We start from the raw sequence: 9,890 nt of genomic DNA, 5'->3' as shown, positions 1-9,890 counted from the left end.
CTTAAAATAACCAAAAAATGACCAAGTAAAGAGGTCAACTAGAGTTGTGCGTGTTGAACATCTGAGCTCAGGAATAGACTCTAAGTGCTATCTCCTGACTCAAGCTAAGAAACTGACCTAGTCACCAGTTGACTAAGCCAGTATCTTGCTGTTTACTCAGCGCCGCTGTCAAAACCTTTTTTCCTTAGAAAAAGAAGTCTGCCCTAATTGCAAAAAGTTTAAATAGTTCCTAACCCCCCCTTGGAACTATACTTGCAACCTTACAAGGGACCAACAGGTCTGAGAGAAGTCTGGAAGGAGCAATACAGGAGTAACAGTTAGGGCATGCTTGAGGGTGGTAAATGCTGCATCAGCCCCAGCATCCCATCCAAAGGCATCTTTGCGTAAAAGCTGAGTAAGAGGAGCCGAAAGCTGTGCATAGTGGGCAACAAACCTTCGATAATAACCGGTGAGCCCTAAAAATCCTCGTAATTGCTTTATGGATGTAGGAGGTGGCCAATCCACAACTGCCCGAATTTTCTCCGGATCAACTGAGACTCCGGTAGCCGAAATAATATGTCCCAAATATCCTAACGAAGTCTTGCCAAATTCAGAGGATTTCACAAAAAAAAGAGTTAGAAGACAGGATTTGGAATACCTCAGCCAAATGATTCAAATGATCTTCCCAAGTAGGGCTGTAGACAAGGATATCATCAAAGAAAACCAGAACAAACTTCCGCAGAACATGTTTGAAGGTAAAATTCATCTCCGATTGAAAGGAGGAAGGAGCGTTGGAAAGGCCAAAAGGCATGACCAAAAATTCGTAGTGACCCTGGTGAACACGGAAAGCGGTTTTGTGAACATCAACATCAGCAACACGTAATTGATGAAATCCAGCCCGCAAATCAAGTTTAGAAAAGAATTGAGCTCCATGAAGCTCATCCAAGAGTTCGTCTATAGTGGGTATGGGGAAACGATCACGGAAGATTACCGCATTTAGTGCGCGGTAGTCGACGCAGAATCACCAACTTCCATCCTTCTTTTTTATTAGTAAAGCTGGTGAAGAGAACGGGCTAGAGCTGGGTCGAATGATTCCCTCTTGTAGCATTTCAGCCACAAGTTGTTCCATAGTATCTTTTTGGAAGTGGGGATAACGGTAAGGTTTAACATTAACGGGTGTGGTGTCAGGATAAAGGGGTATGTAATGATCGGAGTGGCGATGGGGAGGTAAGCCATGGGAAATAGAGAATATGTGGAAATAGGTTTGAAAGAGGGATTGAAGGGCGATGGATTGATCGGGTGGAAGGTGAGGGTCGAGGTTAGGAATGGTGGTGAGTGTAGAAGGGGGGTGGATAGTGTCAACAGACACAAGATAATACTGGGCTGTGGAATGGATTTGGATATCTCTGTGGAGTTGATTAAGGGTCATGGTTGCAAGGGTTGGATGTTTAAGCCCATGTAAGGTAAGTTGTTGTCCCTCATGCAAGAAGCTCATCCAGAGGGATCTATAATCAAATAGAACAGGCCCAATAGAGACCAGCCATTGGACGCCTAAAACGACATCGGCTCCATAGATTGGTAAGAGGTGAAAATCAACGATAAACTTACTTGACTGCAGAATCAGGGTAAGCTGAGAGCAGAGACCACTGCAGAGAAGGGCATCGCCGTTTCCCACGATGACCTTGAGGTGAGAAGACGGTTCAATTGGTAATCCCAGTTTCTTGGCAACCCGAGTCTGAAGGAAGTTATGAGTAGATCCGCCGTCGATTAAAACCGTTACCGGAGTGTCATTAATGGTTCCTTCTAGGCGGAGCGTGGTGGGAACAAAGTGTCCTTCCAACGCGTGTAGAGAAATGGCTGGAACCGGTTCCGAGGAGGAAGCGACTGATGGCGGTTGAACAACAACCTCATTTGTGGGTGCAACTGAAATGGAATCGATAGATTCAGGGCTAAAGGTTCCATCGTCGAAATCCGTATCGGCATCCATAAGGCAAAGAAATTGAGGTGTTTTACAGCGGTGACCTGGTGTGAATTTGTCATCACAATTAAAACAAAGACCCTAAGATCTGCGAGCAGCCATTTCGGCCGGAGTGAGGCGTTTGATGGGTAATTTAGGGGGAGCAAGAGGTGGCGGTTTTGGTGGTGTAGGAGGATAGGTAAAGGTTTTGGTCGACATATTTGGTAGTTTTGGGTAAGCTCCCTCTATTTTTTCTTCAATAATTTTAGCCATACCAATAGCTTCATGAAGAGTGGGTGGTTTGTGGAGAAGTAATTCACGGCGAATCGGATCCTTGAGACCAGAGATAAAACAATTGCGCAAATTGAGGGGAGTGGGGCCAGTGGTTCTTGTAGAAAGGGATTCAAATGACTGTAGATAGGTTTGGACAGTGGAGGTTTGGAATAATTTGTAAAGGGTGGCTTCAGGGTTGAGATAAGTAGAAGGGCCAAACCTGAGTTCAATAGCACGGACGAAATTTGCCCAGGAGGAGAGTTGAGAGGTGGAGGACATCCATTGATACCATTGGAGAGCCTCACCAGACATGTAGAAGGCAGCAATGGTGAGTTTCTGGTCAAGAGGGGTGTTATGATAGGTGAAGAATCGGTCAAGTTGGAATAGCCAGCCGATCACATTCTCGTCGGTGAAGAAGGGTATTTCAAGTTTGGGTAGTCTGGGTTGTGAACCCGGAGGGGGTGGCGGGGTCGGGGTCGGGGTCGGAAGCAAAGGAGTTTTAGGTTTATCAAGGCGGAAGATGATATCAGTGAGGGCTTGTTGGATGGAATCAGATTGGGAGGCCTGTTTGGCAATATTTTCAGAATTTGCCCCAGAGAAGGAAACTTCTCTAAGTTCTTTAGCCAGGCCATGGATAGCTTCTTCAAGAGCCTTGTGTCTGGTTTGAGCACCGTCAGTCATGTGCAGAATTCAATGAAAGCACCAATGATGCAGCCTTCTTGCTAATGAGCTGCACAGATAGAGATAGAAAAAGGAATAAAGGAGGAAGAGAAGAAGAATATAGAAAAGAGGTGGTTTGTAATTGACTGCCTCACAACTTTTTCATTCCATCTATTAATAGCAACATAACAGAATTCAGTTACTACTCACCTCACAGCTCATACTAAAAACAAAGATTACATAAAATCACTAAATCTCTCTGGTGGATGTTTCTAGTGCTTCTTCTTTCCTGCTGCACTTGTGATATTGGACCTAAATTGGGAATAGTTGGGCTTGAGCTTGAGACATCAATTAGGCCTGCAACACTAATCCTTCTGTGCAAAGACTATGCATTCTCCCGTTGCTGTTTGGATGAACTTGTTCAAATTTTAAAATGTAAGAAGCCTGATGATGTTTGGGCGATCTTTTATGATGTTGATCCATCTGATGTTGAAGAGGTCAAAGGAAGCTATGGATTGGCATTTGTTGAGCATTAGAAACATTTCAAGGAGGAGACTATCAAGGAATGGAGACTATCCAGGCATTTAGATGGGTAAGTAGGTTACCTTTAATCTTGTCCTTATAGATTTTGTTGATCTATCTAATCTCCTTTTATCTTCTGAGCGCTTGAACAAAATTATAGATAATGAATTTCCATGGCTCATAACGGTTAGCTATCCACATTAATTACTTAATTAGGTAGCTATGTCTTTTGGGGGTGAGTTAGGGCTTATATTCAATGTTGAGTCGCCAGGAAGGCTTAATTCACGCTCTAGATGGTTTTGGCTATGTTAGATTTCCCACAACTTGATGCTAAACTATGGAACTATATGACTCCTCGAGAGTTAGCCTTTATTTACCAGGTCTTGTATTCAATGCCCATGGATATTTGGTTCTCGGCGTGAGATTAGAGTGTATTGTAATGGTTCTGTCTATGTTAGATTTCCCACAGTGCTAAACTATGGAACTATATGACTCCTGGTGAATTAGCCTTTATTTACCAAGTCGTGGATCTTTGTTTCATGCTCTGGATGGTTCTCGGTATGAGATCAGAGAGTATCATCTTGTATATGTGAGGCAATTCTCACATTTGGGGGTGAATGAGACCTTTGTTTACAATAAGTCTAACAAACAACTTTTTGAATTGGAGAAAACAATTCACTGTTGTTCTTCAGATATGAATTAGTTGACTAGCTTTGAGTTCTGTTTGTTCTCTATTCAATCATTTCTTAAGCATCAATTTTGCTAAGGGTAAATAATTTAAACCTCTTTTACTTTGACCGAATACACTAGTAGAGTATTATATTTTAAAACCTTCTATTTATTGGGATATAAATAAGTGCATCAAGCCAAGCCTATTGTTAACAAGTGGACAGGCAGTTCTATTACAAAAGAGAAAGGACTTGTATTGACACATGATCCAAAGAGAACGAACAAAGTTTCAGATATTCCACCAATAAATCCACCTGGTCCAGATTCCCTTCTCTAACATTTCCAACAGCCCATTCAGCTGTCCGGAAACCAGCAAAATGAGCTGGATTCTGAAGCAGAGAATCACCTGAAAGCACACCATCTACACCTGTCTCTTTCAGACACCTCTTTGATTGCCTTCCCATCAGCTCGGAACTTGTTAAAATCTTTCTCAACTCTGGTTCGGAGAATTTGTTTCTCAATTGTCATCAAAGTAGTCAATTTCATTCTTTCCCTCTTGTTAAAATAATTACATTTTCATCGTACTTGTAGGCATGAGGCAAAAAATATCAATCATATTGTTGAAGTGATAACAAGACGAGTAAACCCAACAATGCTCAATGTTGCAATGCACCCAGTTGGCATAGAATCTCGAGCTAAAGAAGTAATTTCATTAATGAATGAGTCAGAAGATGTACAAATAGTTGGTCTGTATGGAATGGGAGGCATTGGAAAGTCTACAATAGCAAAAGAAGTTTACAATTCAATCCACCATAAGTTTGTAAGTTGTTTCCTTGAAAATATTTGAGAAGTATCGAGTTCCAAAGGTATTGTTCACTTGCAAAGGCAACTTCTGTTTGAGATATCTGGGACAAAGCATGAAAGGATAGAAACACCTGCAATAGGACTGAATTTGATTGTCGGAAAACTACGTCTCATCAAGGTTCTTCTTGTCCTAGATGATGTTGATGAACTTGATCATATACATAAAATTCTCGGAAACTGTGATTGGCTTTTTCCTGGAAGTAGAGTAATCATAACTACAAGAATGAAAGACTTCCTAACTCCATCTGAGTTTTATTATCAGTATGAGGTTGATAAAATGGATAACAATGATTCTCTTCATCTCCTAAGTTTACATGCCTTTGGAAAAATTCACCCGGTTGAAGGTTATATTACTTCTGCAATGAAGATGGTGTACTATTGTGGGGGAATTCCTTTAGCTCTTGAAATTTTGGTTTTTCTTTATGCGGCCAAAGTCTTGCAGTGTGGAATAGCAGATTGGAAAAGCTCAAAGTGATTGCCAATGATGATATTCAAAGCAAACTTCGAATAAGTTATGATTCTCTTAACGAAACTGAACAACTTATATTTCTTGACATTGTATGTTTCTTCATAGGGTACGATAAGGAGTATGTCCTGAAGATACTAGATGGATGTGGTTTCTTCCCAGTTCAGGGCATTAGTACCCTTATGCGGAGATGTCTTGTCAAAGTTGGCTCTAATGATAAGTTGGTGATGCACAATTTGCTTCGAGAATTGGGAAGAGGGATCGTCCGCCAAGAGAATGCCATAGATCCCGGGGAGCGTAGTAGATTATGGGATTATGAAGATGTAATAGATGTTTTAACAGATAAAATGGTAATAGAATGATTGCTAGAGCTTCTGATTTACGTTACCAATTAGCATTTCCCTTCATCGATACGCTTACCATTTAGACTGACTAATATCATTTTACAGGGTACAAATGCAGTAGAAGGCCTTGCTTTGAACGAGCCAGGATTAAAACACACATGGATGACCAAGAGTTTCAAGAAGATGAAAATGCTAAGGCTGCTTCAGCTTAACTATGTTGGCCTAAAAGGAAGTTACGTGCATATCTCTACCAAGTTAAGGTGGTTGTGCTGGCGGGAATTTCCTTCGGAATATATGCCTTCAGATCTCAGTCTCAAAAATCTGATTGCTCTTGATATGCGACATATCAGCCTAAAACAGTTTATCGAATCAGGACAGGTATATTACAATATCATTTAATTTTTCTGATAGTAACTTGCATAGATAGAGAAACTAACATTTCAAGTGTTTTACTATTTTGCAGTCGGCAACAAAACTGAAATTCCTTAACCTCAACCACTCTCACGAGCTTGTTGGAATCCCTGATTTTGAGGGCTGCCAAAGTCTCGAGAAGCTGATGCTAAAAGATTGCACTAGATTGAAAAATATTGGTGACACAGTTGGACTTCTTTCTAATCTTCTCTTCTTGAATTTTCAAGATTGCAAGAGCCTTAAGAATCTTCCAGGAAGTATAGGTGGACTAAAAGCACTTGAACGACTTGATATGTCAGGCTGCTCCAAACTTGAAGAGCTCCCCAACTCGATTGGAAACCTAACTCACCTAACATTTTTGTCTTTGGAAAATTGTGAGAAACTTGGGCATCTTCCGGGAAGCATCGGTAAGCTAAAATTACTTCAGGATCTAAACTTGTCCCGCTGCTCAAAACTCGAGGTATTGCCCGAATCATTTGGATTTTTGACTAGCCTCATTTCCTTGAATTTAAGAAACTCTGAGAACCTTAAGAGTCTTCCAGAAAGTATTGGCAATTTAAAGTCGCTTAAGAAGCTTGACATGTCTGGCTGCTTGAAACTTGAGAACTTGCCCGAGTCTACTGGATATTTTGATTCCCTTCTTTCCTGGAACTTGCAAGACTGCAAGAATCTACAGAACTTCCCTAGCAACATTTTCGGTCTAAGATCACTTCAAAGGCTTAACATGTCAGGCTGCTCAAAACTCAAGGAATTGCCGCAGGAACTGGGGAATATGGAATCCTTGGTTTCTCTTATTCTTGATGAAACTGGTGTAAATTCTCTGCCTGAGAGCATCAGAAAAATTAAAAGGCTCGAACGTTTGAGTTTGCATGAATGTCCTCTTATCTTTTCGCCTGGAAACAGTTCACATATTAGCAAAATTTTACCATATTCTCTAAAAGAGTTGGATCTCAGCTACTGTAACATAATGGATGGTATGATTCCCAATGATCTTGATGGATTTTCTTTCTTGAAAGACTTGAAATTATGTGGAAACCAGTTCATAAGGTTACCGACTAGTATATGCAGTCTGCCAAAACTTAAACTGCTTCACTTGAGTGACTGTAGAATGCTTCCATCTATACCGCTGCTACCCTCAAGTGTTCAGGACATAAATGCTGATGATTGTTCATCATTGGAAAGCATTGATCTGAGGAACATCGCCGGAAATTCAAACTTTGAGTTCGAGGGGTGTGTAAATTTAACAAATATGGAAGGCTATTTCAACTCGGAACCATTAGAAGTTGAAGTTGCTGAAAAACTTGTTGGAAGCTCAGTCTCTGACTGGATTAGAAACTTTTCAGTCCGCAGGATAGACAATCTTGCACAGGCGGATAAGAAGTGCCCTCCACAGGTACCCATTGATTCCTTACCGTTCTCTGTTTCTGGCTTTTCTCTTTCTTTCCTAATGTTGACAATCTAAGAAGGCTGTTTCCGAGATGGGCATGTACAGCATTTTCTTACCAGGCAGTCCAATTCCAACATGGTTCAGCCATCAAAATGAAGGTGATACTGTGTCCTTGAATGTTCCTCAACTCGATCCGAGTTCAACCATCACCGGAGTTATTACATTTGGTGTCTACGCATGGAAAGGGAACTCCGACGTATACAACTGTCAACCCCACATCACAATTACTAACAGAACCAAAATGTTTCAATGGGCATATAATCCATTAATCACCTACTTTTCAAGTGATGTTGAGCAAGATATGAGTTGGATGTGCTACTGGATATTCGACAATCACAAGAATGATGCTGATCAAGCCGATACAGGGTGGCGATTTAAGGATGAAACGGAGCAAGGGGATGAAGTCGAGTTTTCACTTGACATGGGGTTCGGAGTTGATGTCAAAATGTGTGGCATCCACTTGCTTTGCCTGCAGCCTAACAACTGCGGCTCGCTATCAGATGAGCTAGCAATCGTTTCTTCTGCAACATCCCGACATCAAAACAGGTTCGACTATAGGGCTGCTCAAACGTTAATAAAGGAGAGCAATGGAGAATTAACATTCTCGTATGAAGACCCACCTGTCACTGAGGAACTTAACCAGTAAGCATTCTTCTTTATCTTTTGCCAATTCTTCCATCACTTGATACAGACACAATAAATGAAACAATTGGCTCCATTCCCTTTCTGGTTCCTGACAGGTGGGAATACTATAGGAGTGAAAAGTTACACGAAATGAGTTTAATGAATAAGAGAGCATATGAAGACTGCTAACTTCAGGAGCAGTTTCGAAAAACTCTGCAATTCCTTGTGTCCGAGCTTGATAATTGGTAATGATGATGAATATCCTGTTTGTCTGATAATTTTCCTGGATGATTTTTTGAACAATCAAATGAGCTTTTCTTTTTCTGATTTTCCCTATTTCATAGATCTTTTAAGCAGATAACAATACAAAGAAAGATAGCAAATTTCCTCTAGTAATGACTAATGAAAAGATTGGAAATCACTTGGGTCTCTCAAAATAAGCTGAAACAACTCAGTTTTGGGGGAATCCTTTGCCCATTTGATGCTAGTTGCACAAATTTAAATTTGATTTCAAGCCTTTTCTAAGATATCTGATTGGGAGTAGTACTAAGTCTTTTTTTTTTTCTGGTATGATCTATGGTTTTCCAGGATTAGCCTTACAAATTGTCCTAGTATTTCGATTGAGAGATAAGGTACAAATTTGCCTTATTGTTATTAGGGGAGAGTGGATTTAGCCTTCACGTATAAAATATTGCAATTTCAAGCATCGGTAATAGAATATAGGTTTTGCTTACATGTGGCATTCCATGTTTTGGCCACTCTACAACTTCCACCGTTCTGGCCACCAATAAGGCGTGAAATTGCACATCTTCTAATGATAAAAACTCATATTCCATTAACGAGGTTTGAAATTGTGGTAAACGTTAAAATTGAATTTTTTTTGTACGTGGAGGCTAAATCCGCTCTCCCCAATAATCATAGGACTAAATTTGTCCATTATTTCTTCTATTGAGGATTCTGACTTTCCAAGGACAGCCAAAGTGGCTGATGTTTGGGGAAATTCAGTTTGAATCTTCCTGATCCTAAATTATTGCAAATGATTGGCAGTCAGTGAAGTCCTTTTCATTAAACCAGAATAAGGAAGACCAGGTTCTGTGAACTGCAGTGACGGACGGATCCAGAATTCACTAACAGGAGTGCTGCTCAATTGATATTTTTTGGGTGCTTTTTGCAGAAAAATTAAAGCTCCATTCAAAGCTTCAATGGAGTTTTCCGGCGACTAGTGGCTGTTCAAAGCCCCCGAGATTTGGTGGACTGATCATAGGTCTGGAAAATTTTCTATTTCTATATCCTTGAGCACAGTTTTATTATCTGGTTAGCTCTGAAACGCCATGTCTATAAAAACTAGAATAGCAAAATGGAACTGCATCATTGATACAAGATGTGTTTTCTGTTAAAGCTTCAGTTAGAAGAGTGGCCTTCTTGGTATCTATTGGGTTTGGATGACCAGAAACAGTGGACTTTTTTTGGGTTAACTTTTCACTTTACTTTCATTATGATCCTGAATTTCAAAATCGAACCATTCCTGAACTTTACACTTTACTAACATAATGGGCCCTTCAATAGTAGGTAACTTTTCATTATAGAACTAGTACAACTGATATTTTGAACAACTTTAATTATTGATCTTTTGGTTTTGAGTTCATTTAGATGTTGTAGGAGAGAGATAGTGGT

At 40.3% G+C, this 9,890-nt stretch overlaps 1 protein-coding gene across 3 annotated transcripts; it reads left to right on the top strand.

Moving 5' to 3' along the window:
* Positions 1-2,972: 2,972 nt before the first annotated feature.
* On the top strand, positions 2,973-9,596 carry LOC136228631 (disease resistance protein RPV1-like). Of its 3 annotated transcripts, none has more exons than XM_066017075.1 (7): positions 2,973-3,461; positions 4,652-5,740; positions 5,840-6,112; positions 6,198-7,538; positions 7,612-8,234; positions 8,333-8,461; positions 9,391-9,596. In XM_066017075.1, the coding sequence occupies exons 2-6, from the start codon at positions 5,573-5,575 to the stop codon at positions 8,403-8,405; spliced, it is 2,478 nt and encodes an 825-aa protein (XP_065873147.1). In that variant the 5' UTR covers positions 2,973-3,461; positions 4,652-5,572; the 3' UTR covers positions 8,406-8,461; positions 9,391-9,596. The 3 variants fall into 3 exon arrangements, with proteins under 3 accessions (XP_065873147.1, XP_065873148.1, XP_065873149.1); XM_066017076.1 differs by having other exon boundaries at positions 9,264-9,596; XM_066017077.1 differs by lacking the exon at positions 4,652-5,740.
* Positions 9,597-9,890: the final 294 nt, after the last annotated feature.

This window comes from Euphorbia lathyris, chromosome 5, assembly GCF_963576675.1.
Source record: "Euphorbia lathyris chromosome 5, ddEupLath1.1, whole genome shotgun sequence".
Lineage (NCBI taxonomy): Eukaryota > Viridiplantae > Streptophyta > Magnoliopsida > Malpighiales > Euphorbiaceae > Euphorbia > Euphorbia lathyris.
This window is presented reverse-complemented; position numbering and strand designations above follow the sequence as displayed.

Bases quoted from the DNA above. Each gene is read 5' to 3' on its own strand.
- LOC136228631 (XM_066017075.1), top strand. From the start codon at position 5,573: ATGCGGAGATGTCTTGTCAAAGTTGGCTCTAATGATAAGTTGGTGATG. The intron at 7,539-7,611 runs GTACCCATTGAT...CAATCTAAGAAG, and splicing joins ATAAGAAGTGCCCTCCACAG to GCTGTTTCCGAGATGGGCAT. The intron at 8,235-8,332 runs GTAAGCATTCTT...GGTTCCTGACAG, and splicing joins GTCACTGAGGAACTTAACCA to GTGGGAATACTATAGGAGTG.